The sequence below is a fragment of the Hypanus sabinus genome, chromosome 4, assembly GCF_030144855.1.
Source record: "Hypanus sabinus isolate sHypSab1 chromosome 4, sHypSab1.hap1, whole genome shotgun sequence".
NCBI classification, from domain to species: domain Eukaryota; kingdom Metazoa; phylum Chordata; class Chondrichthyes; order Myliobatiformes; family Dasyatidae; genus Hypanus; species Hypanus sabinus.
The window spans coordinates 9871083-9887707 of NC_082709.1; the positions used below are offsets into that span (position 1 = coordinate 9871083).

Here is a 16625-nt window from a genome sequence, read left to right on the forward strand (position 1 = left end):
AACCTGATGTAAAATAGCTAGTCTTCTCCGTGAGAACATTTTCTTTTTGGTCTTTGATCATTCACACTTCTCTTCATAACCCTTTTCTTGTCACAGGGCTACATTTGTTGGAATTCCATTCTACGCTGCCAGATTTCAATCATGCTCTCTCGTTGCTTCGCACTCTTTTCGCTGCCCCTTTGAGTATTTTGTAATCAACATGGTTTTCACCTGTACTGTGCCACGCATTCTGTTTTATTGTCACTATTCCTGGTCATCCAGCCAGCTCCAGTATTAATTTCTTTACCTTTGTTCCCCAACATGTTACTGTGTGGGACTGCAGATCTTACAAAATTGTTCAATTTCAGTTTTGCTTGGCAGGGGATGGTTCCAGCGTATATGGAGTATATCTGTTCTCTTTTTATTGAAATTGGACCTTCAGTGGGAGGTGTCACTGTAGGCAGAGACCCTTCTTCAGGATTGGAAATGAAGGGGGAAGATGCCAGAATAACAAGGTGGGCGAGGGGAAGGAGGATGGCCAGAAGGTGATAGGTGAAGCCAGGTGAGTGGAAAAGATAAAAGGCTGGAGAGGAAAGGATCTGGTAGGCGTGGAGACTGGATCACAGGAGAAAGGGAAGGAGGAGGGGACCCTGGGCGAGATGACAGGCAGGTGAGAACGGGTAAGAGGTCAGACTGGAGAAGAAGAGGTGTGGGGGGAGGAGAAGGAGAAATCAATATTCACGGCATCAGATTGAAGGCTACCCAGAGGGAATATTATAAGGTGTTGCTCCTCCACCCTGAGTGTGGCCTCATTTTGGCACAGGAGGGGGCCATGGACCAAAATGTTGGAACGGGAATGGGAATTAAAACATTTCTCACGATCAGCTCAATGATACTGGCCCATGGGCTTTCCTTTGTAAATGCAGGCAAGTACTAATGTTCAATTCAAATCGCTTAGTTGGTGCATAACAATGAATCACAACACTTTGTGCTCGGAAACTGAAATTTAATCTTAATTGGGCCAAGTCTACATGTCTGATTTTGGTCTCTTGCTGAAAGCATTTAATTGGGTTGAAGATTAAGGCATTTAAAATTTGGCATTATTTGGAAAAATCCTCTTAATTTATGGCATCGATGAAGATTGTTGACTTTGTTTCTGAATGTTAGTCTTTGATATTTCAAAATAATGTTGTGAAATTCGAATAAGTTACAGATGTTTGTCTAGAAAGCATGCTTCATGTGAAATTGACAAAGTTGTGCAAGAAACTGAAATTGTACCAATGGCATGTAAAAAAAATTAAAAATAACATTCTTTGAGATATTATGATACGACCGTAGCCTTTAGGCAGTATTCTTTTAGGGAAAACAATGGTAACATTTAGCTTGCTTGATGATATGCCATTTGAACTGACTGTCTATATGTTCTAACATAGCAGTAGGCCATCTGGTCTCTTGAACCTTCTATGTAACCATTTATTTGCTGGATCTTCTATCTCCACCTACTCAATCTACTCCATGATACATTCCACAGGACTGAGCATAATTTTCCATTCTTGTCCTCTAGACACGGATGATAAGGATGCAGTTCTGTGCCTGTATAAAACAGAAAATGATTGTGTCATGAGGTTTACCTACTCGGAACATATTAGTGGAAAATCTGTCCTCACTGCTCTGAAGGAACCAGGTTAGTTGCTCTCTAAGGCCATTAATATTTTAATGCACACACTTGTTCTCTAACTAACTTTTTAATTGAATTATGCTAACATCATAATAGCAGACAATTTTGAAATACATGTAGAATAAAAACTGAAGTAAGAAGAAATAAATTCATGAATTCAGTAACTGTGCAGTGATTCAATTCAAGTTTAATTGTCATTGAATCATACATGAATGCAGCCAAATGAAACAGCGTTACTTCAGAGCCGAGGTGCAAAACACAGCACCAGAGAAGTGCAATCACAAGAGAAGTGATCAAGACGGTTGTTCACTATTAGACTGTACGGCTCCTTGGACTGTGACAGCAGCACAGTGCTGGGCTCCTTCGTTTAATTTCTCCGCTTCTCATTGTTCTGCTTTACAAGTTGTTTTCCCTAAGTTATTCATTTACGACATAAGAGCAGAATTCAGCCCATCGAGTCAGCTCCACAATTCAAACACTTCTTTTACTCCAGGATCATCCTATAAACTATCTCTGGGCCTTCTCAATTACCAGCACATCCATTCTTAGATACAGGGCCCTTGCAAGTTTAAAAAAATTTTATTTATTTATTCAGATACAGCGCGGAATCGGCCCTTTGAGCCAAGCCACCCAGCAATCCTCTGATTTAATCCTAGCTTAATTACAGGACAATTTGCAATGACCAATTAACCAATCAACCAGTAGTCTTTAAACTGAGGGAGGAAAATGGAGCACCTGGAGGGAACACTTGTGATCACAGGCAGAACGTACAAACTCCTTACAGGCAGTGGCGGGAATTGAACTGCAGTTATTGGCACTGTAAAGCGTTGTACTACACAACACTATCATGTCACCCTACGGTATATCTCGCTCTTGAACTTTTTGTCTACTGTTATAAGTTATAAGATTTAAGTGCAAGTTCTCAGCCTTTCCAAGCTAATGGACATCCTAGTCTATAATGTGAAAAGAAATTAAAAATCCCTACATAAGCACTCCATAACAATTAATTTGAAATTCCCAGTCCACATTGTTAGCTGCGTCAGTTCAGTTTTCCTTTGTGTAGAAATATAATTGATTTCTACAGGTACTAATGGAGTTGCTGAAACGTGAGCCAGCTATTGGTTGTGTATTAACTCACTCATTTATCATTAAATCCACGTTTTGTTTCCTTGTCTTCTTTGCCAATGATTGACCAAGTCATTGTGCTGTCTCATCCCTATGTTTGTAAATATTTTCTCTGTCCCTGTCATTATCCCTGTCTCCTTAACTTTGCAGTTTATATAGCAATTTCTATCATTCTTCATTTCTGTGCCATCTCCAACATGCTTTTACTGCCCTTATTGCCAATATTATGTTCAAAACTTTTCCCTCATCAACTCTAAATTTGTCATATCTTATAAAAGACTTACATTGCTGAGATCAAATTCACCACAGACATCTGTGACTATATTATCCTGCCTTTTCTTTATCACTATCTCCTATGGCAATTCACAATATTCTTCTAATGATTTTCTTCCATTAGACTGCCCATCTGCGCTTCTTACTTACAATTTTCTAATTTCAACAGTTTTTGGAATGGCTTCTATTCTTCGACAAAATAATTTCTGGAAATTTAACCCCTTTGACACTGTGTACTTGTCATCTCTCATTGCCTTAATTTACTATCCATTCTCTACATTAATCTTGACAAATACTTTCATTATTACTTGACAACTGCTTTATATAATAATGGTAATATTTCACAGCAAATGTTACTAGCAGTAGATTAAAAGGTACCATTCACATGATACTCAAATTTGTTATGTGCATTTGCAGAATAAGATTCACTTCTTCATCCAATATCTTATTTACTGACTTGCTCTCTTCTCACAGACTGTGCAAGTAAAACCGATCCAGTGACCGTACTGATAGCAGTGGTTGGTAGTATTTTGGCAGTGGGCATTGCTTTGCTTGCCATTTGGAAACTGATTGTGACTATTCATGACAGACGAGAATTTGCCAGATTTCAAAATGAACGATCAAGAGCAAGATACGAAATGGTAAGATTTTTTTTGTTGTGCCTCATTAAAATAATTAACAAATAAATAATTGATACCAAAGTAACTGAACCAACAAAACATTGGCAGGTTCTTAATATGCTTTGCGCGCAGAGCCTAAAATCTATATGTATCTAATTGAATCACATTTCATTTTGATTCATGGTGCTTTATATTAGAAGTTTAAATCCTTGTAGCAAAGGAGACTCGTACCAGACACCTGTGCAACTTAAAATAGATTGTGTGTTTAATTAAAGCATTTCTTCCCTTGATAAGGGTCTAGTGTCTCATAGATGACATACAGAGCACTGTGCACTATGGGTGTGCCTTCACAGCCCAAAGCCAAATTCAGTCATAATTCTAGTTTATGTCTACCTGAAAATGGGTGACTGTTTTTTGTGGCTGAACGTTTTCAGATATCCTGGTTAAGGAACTTGCCTATTATTGATGCAAATGACATTAGGGACCAGAACCAGGAGGAAAGCCTTAGTAGCTCTAGTACCATTTGTGCAAATGGATCTTGTCCCAGCAAAACACGAGAGGTCAAAAGAAAGCAAAACTGATGCATAACAGTTTCAGGTATATTACCAGGCCAGGGAAAGGTGCTGATGAGTTTAATTACTGTCTGTCCTTAAAGAATTTTTGAAAACACACATTAAAGGGAGACTCTGGATGAGTTTCCACCACACAATGGCAATCCCCATATTACCCTGCAGAAATCAAGGAACTGATATATTGTACCTGCCTGTCTGTGATGTAGCTAACTCCCCAGTAACCAAAGCAATACACAAAATGCTGGAGGACCTCGGCAGGTCAGGAAGCATCTAAGGAAATGAATAAACAGCCAATATTTCAAACTGAGACCCTTCGTCAGGACTGGAAAGAAAGGGGAAAGACAGCAGAATGGAAAGTGGGGGGAAGAGGAGGAGGCTAGCTGGAAGGTGATAGATGAAGTCGGTCGGGTGGCAAAGGGCAAGTGCTGGAGAGGAAGGAATCGGACAGGAGAGGAGAGTGGACCTCAGGGGAAAGGGAAGGAGAAGCAGACCCAGAGGGAGGTAATAGGCAGGTGAAAAGAGGTAAAAGGCCAGAAAGGGGAATAGAAGAAGAAGAAGAAAGGGGAGAAGGAGAAATCGATGTGCATGCCATCAGGTTGGAGACTACCCTGACAGAATATGAGGTGGTGCTCCTCCACCCTGAGAGTAAAAGAGGAGGCCATGGACCTAGTTACCAGTTAGTTCAGTACTGAACAGTGTATGCAGAAATATTTCCAAGTAACCAGAATTGTTTGAAGCATTAAGATATGACTAATTAACTCAGTCCTTAAAATAAGGTTGTTGGTAGAAGATGACTTTAAGATTTAATCCCTAAGTTGAGTGATTGTAATTGGAACCCAATAATGAATTCAGATAGGACTGAAATAGTGAGCTTGAAATAAGATATATCTGCCTAATATTTTGGTACCAAGAGGGCAAATAAGCGGAATATTATTTTAATTTTAAACAGCTAGTAATCGACAGAAATACAAGTCTTAAGGGAACATGAGATACATTACTTTGTGATTCAGATGGTAAACATCAGGATCATTTCCAAATAGCCGAATAGTAGATTATCAGAAATTTGCTGTGCTTTTTTGAATGAATATAGAAAAGCAATGATTATCCCTTAAGTGGTAGTGAGGTGGGCGTTTCTCCTAGCCTGTGGCTCATGTGCTACATGGAACAATACAACTGATGTTACGATACATGGGCTTTGAGCAAAGGAAAGCAAAATGGCTGGAGTCTCTTTGTATTTTCGTGCAAGGGATTTTTTTCTTTGTGTCAAAAAATCAACTTACAAAAACTAGTGAAAGTAGTGGGGGGGGAAACCTGCCAATAGTTACAAAACACAATAACAGCTCCAGACTTTCTCCAGTATGAACTTTTGGCAGCCTAAGCTCTCTCTTCTAGCACTGAGAGTGATCTGCCCTGTTCTTTTTAGGCACCAGGACATACCATCTTTAACTACCTACAAAGTTAACTTAAGACTACGCATGAATTAGAATGTGATGTACCCCACAATGTAGTTACAATCATATTACAAAATAAACAGAAGTATCTACCTTAAATACAGTATACAAACAATATATACACATTTACACATCTCCATTACTAAATAAATTAAATATTCCACTGTGTCTGGTGGCAAAGGCACCATAAAGCCAATGCATTATGAGAATACACCTGGGAAAAGACATTGAAGTGTGCACACTCAGCATGATGACTGAATGGCAAGGCAATGTTTGTGTGTGTGTGTCTACGGAGCACATTTACCAAGCGCTCTCTGTAACAATTGGTCACTATGTTTATTTGTTACCTATGGTTGATGTGTACCGTGTGAGATGTAAGTGTCATGCAATTTATTATTGCCACATTCTCATGGATTAGTTAGTAACAGCTGCCTCACCTTTGCATTCAAAATCATCCTTTTCTTGATTCAGCTCATCTTTTTCACGTTCCTCAGTATGTAACTTACATCACTGAAAATGAAATCATGAATATTTACCAAGTCTGTGTAAGGTGAAAGAAACAGCTAGACATGGACAGGTGGTGGTAAAAGGGGGTGGTAACTCAAGCTGGTAATGAAGACGTTGCTTATTCTCCATTCAGTATCAGCAAAGCCTGAGTGAGACTGATTTTCATCTCCAATACTCTACGAGCAGACATTAAAATACTGATCAATGCCTACAACGAAGGAGTTCTAATTGGTGTTGTGCCTTTAATCACACTTCATTGTTCAGTGGTCTGTTATACTTAAACTATGCTCTGGTGTAATACATAATACGATTCTTAGTAGTGTGGAGGATCATCTTGGCAGTGTGGAGGATCAGAGGGGTCTTGGGTGTCTGAGTCCATAGGACGCTCAAAGCTGCTGTACAGTTTGACTGTGTGGTTAAAAAGGCGTATGGTGCAACTGGCCTTCATCAACCGTGGGACTGAGTTTAAGAGCCGAGAGGTAATGTTACAGCTATATAGGACCCTGATCAGACCCCACTTGGAGTACTGTGCTCAGTTCTGGTCACCTCACTACAGGAAGGATGTGGAAACTATAGAAAGAGCGCAGAAGAAATTTACAAGGACGTTGTCTGGATTGGGGAGCATGCCTTACAGGAATAGGTTAAGTGAACTTTGCTTTCTCTCCTTGGAGCGATGGAAGATGAGAGGTGACCTGATAGAAGTGTATAAGATGATGAGAGGCATTGATTGCGTGGATAGTCAGAGGCTTTCTCCCAGGGCTGAAATGGCTATCACAAGAGGGCACAGTTTTAAGGTGCTTGAAAATAGGTACAGAGGAAATGTCAAGGGTAAATTTTTTACACAGAGAACGGTGAGTGTGTGGAATAGGCTGCCAACGATGCTGGTGGAGGCTGATACGATAGCGTCTTTTAAGAGACTCCTGGATAGGTGTATGGAGCTTAGAAAAATAGAGGGATATGGGTAACCCTAAGTAATTTTTAAAGTAAGTATATGTTGGGCACAGCTTTGTGGGTCGAAGGGCATATATTGTGCTGTAGATTTTCTGTTTCTATGATCAGTGACTTTTTATTGTGTCATCATCATGATTATGTCATCATGTGCCATGTTGTGTGATGTGGATGATCATGGTCTCATGACCGAGATTGTGCCGGGCAAGTTTTTCTACGTAAGTGTCTGCCATTGCCGCCTTCTGGGTTACCCCCACCATTCTCAGAGATTTTCTGCCTGGTGTCAGTGGTCACAGAACCAGGACTTGTGTTATCCACCAGCTGATCCATGGCTTCACAAGACCCTGATCAGGAGAATGGGGCTAGTGAAAGGAAAGAGAATCTTACACCTCCTTCAGTAGAAATGTATCTCCATCCTGCTGCCTACAAGTAGTTGTGTATTTTTTAAAAACTCATTGTTTGTTGGATGAGTTGTCTTTTTTCTTCATTTCAATGAACCACTTCCATTTTTTGGCTATGAACAAGACATTAGGGTGAAATTACCAAGATAGTAAAGCAAATGGGAAATGGAGCTCTGCAGGTTTGTTTGCCTTGACCGCTGGTTGTCACAATTAGGGTGAAATAGTTCTGTTGTGAGAACGAAGTCACCAGAGAGAGGTAGCTGATAGATGAAAAGTATTCTCTGTACTCTTTATTTGACAAATTGAGACACAACAGGCACAATATTGAGGCCTGCTCCACCCAACGCTACACGTCATTTTATATGTTAAGTATCAAAGGACAATTCAATATTTACAATGCTTTCTTTGAACTACACGTAACTCTCACAGCACCTCTTCACACCCACACTTTAGACAATGTTAAACAACATTGTCTGTTTTCAATTAACTGCTGTTTTTACAGTTCTAGGGCCCCATTGTCCAGAGCTGCATTTTAAATTTAAACTATATTCCAGGTTCAGATCTGAAGATTGCTGGCTGAAGTTATTTGCTATACAGTTGGCCCTTCTTATCCGCGGGTTCCGCATGCGTGGATTCAACCAGCTGCGGATCGGGAAAACCCTGAAGTTCTCTCTCCAGCACTCGTTGCTTGAGCATGTACAGACTATTTTTTCATGACATTATTCCCTAAACAGTACAGTATAACAAGTATTTACATAGCATTTACATTGTATTAGGTATTAAAAGTAATCTAGAAATAATTTTAAAGTATAGGCAGTTCCCAGGTTATTAATGAGTTCCGTTCCTGAGTCTGTCTTTAAGTTGGATTTGAAATTGGAACATGTACATCCGGTATTATTTAGCGTCAGTCAAACGTTTTTCTTAGTATATAGTACATATTTAACTTTTCTATGCATATAAAACACTTAAGAAACATACGTATTTCAATAATTTAACCACTGCATTGCTTAGTAATAATTGTAGCTTTCATCAGGGCAGGGTCTTTCACATGCTCCGTTAAAATTGTTCCGATCATTGACTGCCTGTAGCCTATGCTTTTCCAATGACCGATGGCGTTTCACCTCTTTCCAGTTGTTTTATTACTTTCACCTTATTTTCAATCGCGATCGTGATTATTTTTATGAACAGAAACATTGCGGATTCAGAGCTGCGCAGCCAGGTCCTAATGTCCACCTCACGGAGACTTTAAATAAAGTCCGGGGTTCCGCTGGGTCCTAAAGACCACCGCACTGAGAGAGGTTAAATAAGGGACTTGAGTATCTGCAAATTTTGGTATCCGCAGGGGGTCCTGGAACCAATCCCCCGCGGATAAGGAGGGCTGACTGTATGTCCTAACTCAAAAAACACCCTATCAAGTTTGACTCCAGCTTCAGAAATAAATCAAGTTGTTGATATGGGGTTGGGGAAATATTTAGTTCAGAACAGTTGCAATAAAATACTGGGGAACTGAGGCCCTCCTGTTGGGCAGGGTCGACCATGGGCATTGCGTCTCAGCTGTCTACATGATAGTCAAGCCAGGGCAATACAGTATGGAGAACAAGCTGTTACCCATATGGCAGGCTCCCCCTTCTCCACGCAGCTGGTGAATCCAAAGGGATGGCAGATTCTGGCACCAGCAGCATCACAGGAGTTGCCAATCAATGTTGAACTCAACGCAGGACTGCCTTTATCCAGCTCTGTATTTTTCCTTGAGGTTACTCCCTAAGCCTTCCCCATAAGTGGATATAGCCACAAGGCAGTGGAGAATTGAGATGGGAGTTTTCCTTTTTCTAGTTGATCTGCCACCCATGGCTGCTGAGCCCCATCTGCCCAAGGTAACTGGTTTTAAGGCACTGGTAAGCTGCCTATGTCCTTTCTTCTTTCTCCTCTCAGTAGAAACAGTTCCACTGGGCTTAGTTAGCTAAGCCACATGTGAAAGCCGGGAGCCGGACTTGATTATCAGAGGCTATTTGAAGCATTTAATAGGTAGTGAGAGCTTGTCCCCATTACCCTCCCCCCCCCCCCAGCTATGATGACCTTAAGGCATTAAAGTAGTTGCAAAATTTAAAAAATCACAAAGACAAAACCAGGTTATAACTATCAGGAAAGACAGAACAAGCTGGATCATCTTGATTTTGAGGTGAATCTGGTCGCTGTCCTGATAGAGGTCAAGCAAGTAGCAAAAAGTACAAGAAAGACGATATTGAATTTATTAGGAAATTCAAGAAGTCTTATTGGCATAAGGAGTGAAAGTACAGGGAATACTCAACCCTAAGTAACATAGGAACATTTCAAATGTTGAGAGGCATGGACAGAGTGGACGTGGCGAAGTTGTTTCCCATGGTGGGGGAGTCTAGTACGAGAGGACATGATTTGGGGATTGCAGGGCGCCCATTCAGAACAGAGATGCGAAAAAAAATTTTTAGCCAGAGGGTGTTGAATCTATGGAATTTGTTGCCACGAGCGGCAATGGAGACCAAGTCATTGGGTGTATTTAAGGCAGGGATTGATAGGTATCTGAGTAGTCAGGGCATCAAAGGTTATGGTGAGAAGGTGGGGAATGGGACTAAAGGGGAGATTGAATCAGCTCATGATGAAATGGCGGAGCAGACTTGATGGGCCGAATTACTGACTTCTGCTCCTTTGTCTTTTGGTCTAAGTAAAGTCTGAGAAAATAGCGCGGATGTAGTTAGATCAGAAGAAGGGAGAAAAAGAGTAGAATAGGCTGCCGAGCTGCTGGAAGTTTCCAAGACTAAATGCTACTGAACAGGAAAAGTTTTATTAATTGATGCAGCAGTATTGGCGGGGGAGAAAAAAACTGCTGCAATAAAATTTAATATCTCATTCTTAAAATCTTCCCTTTCGTTGCAGGCAACCAACCCACTGTACAGGCCAGCCATCACCATTCATTCTGTGGAAATTCTTCCGACAATGCATAACAAATCTTACAACGGAATAATTGACTGAGTTGTGAGCAAGACTACATTGTTATCTGTGCCATGAATTAGTACCTGACTGGGATTGCATCATTGAATCTAGCAACTGGAAACTGCCGATCTTCCTCGGGCAGACTAATATCTAGGAACGTGACTGAAATTATGACCATCTAATCCAGGAGTTCCCAACCTTCATTATGCCATGGACCAATACCATTAATCAAGGGGTTCGTGGACCCCAGGTTGGGAACCCCATTCTATACAAAAATTAAATTTGGATAAGGTTCAAAGTACATTTATTATCGAAGTATGTATGCAGTATACAGCCCTGAGATTAGTTCTCCCGTTGACTGACGCAAAACACAGAAATACCATGGAACCTGTTCAAAGAAAACATCAAACACCCAACATGCAAAAAAAGAACAAATTGCACAAACAGTGAAAAACACATAATGTAAAAGATTAAACCACAAGACATTGCAAGATTCTAGAAATGTTCAGTTTAGTCCAATTAGCGCTGTGCTGTACATTGGCTGCAGAGACAGTCCGTCCCGATCAAAATCACAGAAAACAACTACAAAAAAAGAATAACCAGAAACACATCATAATTTGAACTACAGAGTCTAATCCACAAACCGAATCGATTAAACCTTGACCAAGATCCAAGGCTCCAGCCAAATGCAGGCACCTTCCTCCAGGAGCAGCAAATGTAAAGGAGAGAGAGAGAGAGAGACTGGTCAAACATAGGCTCGCCTTCTGCTCTCATCCTCGTTGATTTCAATCTTCCTCAATGTTTTAATCAGCGAGAAATGGAGTGGATTATGGGCGGGCAGCCCGTCTCCAGGCCGCACACTTTGAATTATGACAATGCCCATAATTCGGAGAAAACGGTGCACAAGTTCTTATTTGGAACTATTGACTAACGTTCATGAAGTAGTTCATTGGACTTGATGTTTAGTTATGTGTTGCTGAAGATTCAAGTTGCAACTTTATTCGGGGAGGAAGGAAAGTATGTGCTTTGTCATGAGTTGATAAATTTGAGTGCATTATGGGAGGTTTTTAGGATAGTTGGCTACATTAATCCTGTGAAAAATATTTTTTAGTATAACAAAGAAGTAAACATATTTTACCCCAGAATTGAACAGGTGTTCAGGTATTTTAGCCAACCTATACTGTTATCACTTTTAAAGGTCATCATTGTGTGATGTAGGTAATCATGGCCTTCCATCTGTCTCAATCCATGACCAATCCATGACCAATCTGGGCAAATTTTCTACAGAAGTGGTTTGCCATTGCCACCTTCTGGGAAGTTTCTAAAGATAATGTAAAATATTGCCTGAACGATGTAGATCATGTGAAAATTTGATATTGAAAAAATATTGGCAGATCTTCAGTGGCATTGGGTGCAGAAAAACAAAAACTGTGACGAAAACCTCTATGGAGTTGGGATGTTTAACGTCCCTGGATTATTTCCAATCTGCTTTGCCTCCACTTTGGATGGACACAGTTGCCTGCCTAAGAGAAAAGGGTATTCTGCAAAATGACCCAAGCCACTGCTATTACAACCTTACTTCTGTTCAAGGCTACACCCCTTCCCCACAGCCCCCTCTTGCCCTCCCCCCCACACCACCAACTCTTTCCTCAGTTTTTCACTTCAAGTAACTAACTACCTTGTGGGTTGGGGCAAATCTGAACACTAAAATTGTAGTGTCTGTTGCTAGTGGGATGTCTGCATGTGCTCATCTTTTCCCTGTCATGTTGATGGGCCTGATCTGCAGATGTAACAACCCTCTCCCATTCAGAATGCACTCAGTTTATTATCAACATGCAGTTTTATACCATATAACATTTGTACTTGCTACAGACTGAATTATAAATACTTTTGGGAAGTTGCAGATTTGAACCCAAAAGATGATAATTTTGATAATGTTACTTAGCTTTCACATGCAAAGTAAAAAATATATATATATAAATAGAAGCCCTGGAAGAGGTTCTATTTTCATGACGTGAACTGCCTTGGACTTTTTGAACCATTTTTCCACTATAATTATAGAGCATTGTGTATTTGTAAAGCTATTGTAGCACAAGAATTGCACTTTCAAAAGTACTGCAGTTAATCAACTAATGTGGAGGTTTGACTCTCTTGTGATAACACATACTATCTCTCAAAGTGTTTCTTTTATAACCTGATGCTATTTATTGGTTGGAGTATAAGTGCTGGTACAAGTATAATAGAATTTTGGGATGGCAGGAATCAGCAGATTTATTTTTAAGTAAAGTTTTAAAGTTATACTTGGCTGATAATGCCTGAGGATAGAATTAATATCTTTAGCTAATCATCTTAAGAAAATATGTTTTCTAACATACTTAGGCAGTTGTGAAGACTTGAACAGCTAATTAAAATTATAAAAGCAAAGGAGGAAAGTAACCTACATGTATCTTAGGAACTTTATTTAGTAAAGGAGTGGGAGGAACACAAGTAGTTATGAAAATATTGAAATTGATTAATAATAACATGGTAACTTGGTGACTATAAAGATATTAGACATTATTGCTTTACTTTTCATTAAACTAAAAACTTGTGTGCTGTAAATTTGAAATTTAAGAAAATGTGGATAGTCATTAAGTCGGGCAACAGCTGTGAAGAGAGAAATAGTTATGTTTCATATAATTTTCCCTCCATCAGAACCATTAGCTCTTTTTTTCTCTCTCCCCAGTTGCTGCATATTCTACATAGAGAATTTTCATTCGTTATGTACTGTGTCTTATGACATGGGTGATCAGGGTCTTTCCATGACCATGACTGTTCTTGGCAAATGTTTCTACAGAAGTGGTTTGCTATTGCTTTCATCTAGGAGGTGTCTTTACAAGACAGGTGACCCCAGCCATTATCAATACTCTTCAGAGATAGTCTGCCTAGTGTCAAGTGATCACATGACCAGGACTTGTGATCTGCACCAGCTGCTCATACGACCATCCACCACCTGCCCCCATGACTTCACATGACCCTGATCGGGGGGCTAAGCAGGTGCTAAACCTTGTCCAAGGGTGACCTTCAGGCTAGCGTAGAGACGGAGCACTTTATACCTTCTTTGGTAGAGATGCTTCTGCGTAGAGTATTCCCAGTATTTTCTGTATGAAAAGAAAGTTGTGTTTAGTTGTTTTTAAAGGATATAACTAGGAGTGTAGGTAAGTGGAAGGGGATTCGTTGATGTTATACCTGTGCTTCCAGAAGGAAATTGATAAGCTAACACTTGTCAAAGGCTGGGGTTGAGGGTAATATATTTGCATGGATAGACATTAAAAGATCACTTTCTGGTAGGTTTTACTAATGAGAAGCTCCAGGAATTAATATTTGGAGCCTATCCAATTACATTCATTTACAGTGCCAGCGACCGGGGCTCAAATCCCACCACCACCTGTAAGGAGGTATTGTACATTTTCCCTGCGACACTCTGGGATTCCTCCGGGTGATCCGGTTTCCTCCCACAGTCCAAACACCTATCGGTTGGTTAATTGATCATAGTAAATTGTCCCATAATTGGGCTAGGGTTAAATCGGGGGTTGCTGGGCGGCGTGGCTCAAAGGGCTGGAAGGCCTATTCTGTGCTGTATCTCAAATAAGTAAATAAATAATGACTTAAGTGAACTGATAGAGAGGAATGTAAACTTTGTCAATACAAGATAGGTAGGAAAGTGAATTATGAAGAGCTTGCAAAGTGTCCTTAAAGAGGCAACGAGCAAAAATATAGCAAATGGAGGATAACTTACAAAGATTAGTTGTTTGCTTTGATATGAAGAAAATGAAAACATTTTGTCAGGTGGTCAGAAATTAGTGAGTTTGGATTGTATGTTCACAGTGCAGGAAGTTTAATAAGTTTAATTTTTTTCCACAAGGTTTTTTGGAGTAGTGGAGTTATTATGATTGTAAATGTGCAGGGGTTTAGTGATAGTACACTCAACATGCATGCAGCTTGGGGCTTTACATAAATAGGGATGGACTTTTGTAGGAGGCATGCGGCAGCAATTCTTGAGATTACAGATATAATCTATCAGGACAGAATGAATCGATTGGACCTGTGCTCAGAGGAATTTAAAAGAATGCAAATGAATCTTAAGTAAAAAATGGATTTTGAGAGGGATTAGTATCACCAATGAAAGAGATGCACAATCAGCCCCAATCCTCTGCCCTGTGCTTTGAACTCTTAAACAATGACAGAGCAGATCCAGGCCTGCCCCAAAATCCTGATGTTGACATCTTATATTCAGATAAAATTTGACAACTTTAGGATATTGAGTGAGGATGGCAATTCCAAGGAAAATAAACTTTGGAAAAGATCTCCTAAAACTTCACCACCAATAAGGTGCTGCTTGTTTTATTTACATTGGAAGGATATTCAGGGTTTAAGATTAGTAAAGGAAACATACTTTCCTTGGACAATAACAGAGAGGCTGAGGCTTTTATAGTTATGCAGAGTGTATACGACTAGAAATAGTGCTGGAAGAATACATATTCATTTATAAAGTGGGTTTTTTTTTCCCACTTTCAACTCCTCAGCTGTCATACCACTTTTGCTCCTTTGAAGAAATTCTGATAAAAAAAATTATACAGATTGTCTTTTTATCTTCAATTAAAACTATTAGGTTTTAAAAGATGTTGAAATTATATTGTATTGGAGAAGGTCATTTACTAACTGTGTGTTGGTTCTTTGAAAAAAGTGTGATAATTTCCCTTTGGTACATAGAATCTTCCCCCTTGCACATCTATTTGATTTTCTCTTTAGAAATTACAGTCAAATCTGCTTTACAGCTCTTTCAGTATAAGATTTACTGAAAACGTTTACAATAATCAAAACTGCTTTTGGAAGTTATGCAATAAAAACAAGTCCATGTAAAGAATTTTCTCTGTGACTTTCAGTACTTTTATAATTTAAAATTAACATTTTTGTTCATTAAATGTCATTAATCCTTTCTCTTGCCTCTTCTGGAAGCACGGTTTAATTACTGTTACACATATCCCAGCTGCCTGTTACACCACTGGTGTTTAGAGTAGCAATGAAGGTCCTCCATCTTTGTTCAGGTCTTTCTTCATCATGTCTGTAAGCTTCCTCTTGGTTTTCAATACTGTCAGCCTTACACGTCCTGGGTGGAGGCTCAGGAATACTGTCACAGTCAGATGTAGAAGGAGTCTTCACTGCTGTTTCTGTAACAGTTTTGTTTTACCAATCAGGATTGTTAGCCCTGAGCTAAACCCCAGAACCAGAACCAGTGGATCACTCTTAGTCTGGCCTCAGCCCTTTGACCTGTTTGGCATGGGTGACCCTACCAAGAGCCAAAGCATAAAGCCCTGACTCCAGCCAACATAGTTCTCCATGTTAGTGAGGCATGCAAGCCTCCAAACCCTATGACAAGGCTGTGGTCAATTTGGAGGTGTTACACATATAATACTGAACTTATTACTTCATGCCTTGCATCTCCTATCCCTCACTACATCCCGCGGAAGAAGTAGAGTTTCTCTCAAAGGAACATATACTTCATATAGTTCCAGTTTGAAATTCTCTAGTCCAGTATCATTGGTTATAGGAATTGCTTCACCCAGTGATGCTGGACAAGAGAGTTGCTCCGCCCTACCCCACAAATTATCTTCCTCTGATCAGGTCACTTAAGGGGGTCTTTTTTTTGCCAAAGTAAAAATTATTTATCTGAGCACTGTCCATAAACCAAAATCTTCATGAGTCAGAAAGTTTGTTGCTGAGATGACTAAAATTGATCAGGAAAATTAATTAGCTACTGGCTAGGACTGGTCTTAAGATGTTGGAGCAGAATTAGGCCATTTGGCCCTTCAAGTCTGCTCTGCCATTTCATTATGGCTGATCCATTTTGCCTCTCAGGCCCAATCCCCTGCCTCCTCCACGTATCCCTTTATCGTAAAGTCATGTCAATTCACTTTTTTTGTCATTTCGACTATAACTGCTGGTACAGTACGCAGTAAAAATGAGACAATATTTTTCAGGACCATGGTGTTACATGACACAGTACAAAAACTAGACTGAACTATTGTAAAAAAAAACACAACAGAGAAAGCTACACTAGACTA

General features: G+C 39.8%; 1 protein-coding gene across 1 annotated transcript in view; it reads left to right on the plus strand.

The window, feature by feature from the left end:
- Positions 1-15499, plus strand: part of itgb5 (integrin, beta 5) — a 147669-nt gene extending 132170 nt beyond the window's left edge. Inside the window, exons 13-15 of the mRNA XM_059966372.1 lie at positions 1544-1663; positions 3530-3696; positions 10465-15499. Coding sequence (XP_059822355.1) covers positions 1544-1663; positions 3530-3696; positions 10465-10560 — 383 coding nt within the window. The 3' untranslated portion in view covers positions 10561-15499. The remainder of the gene's footprint in view (positions 1-1543; positions 1664-3529; positions 3697-10464) is intronic.
- Positions 15500-16625: the final 1126 nt, after the last annotated feature.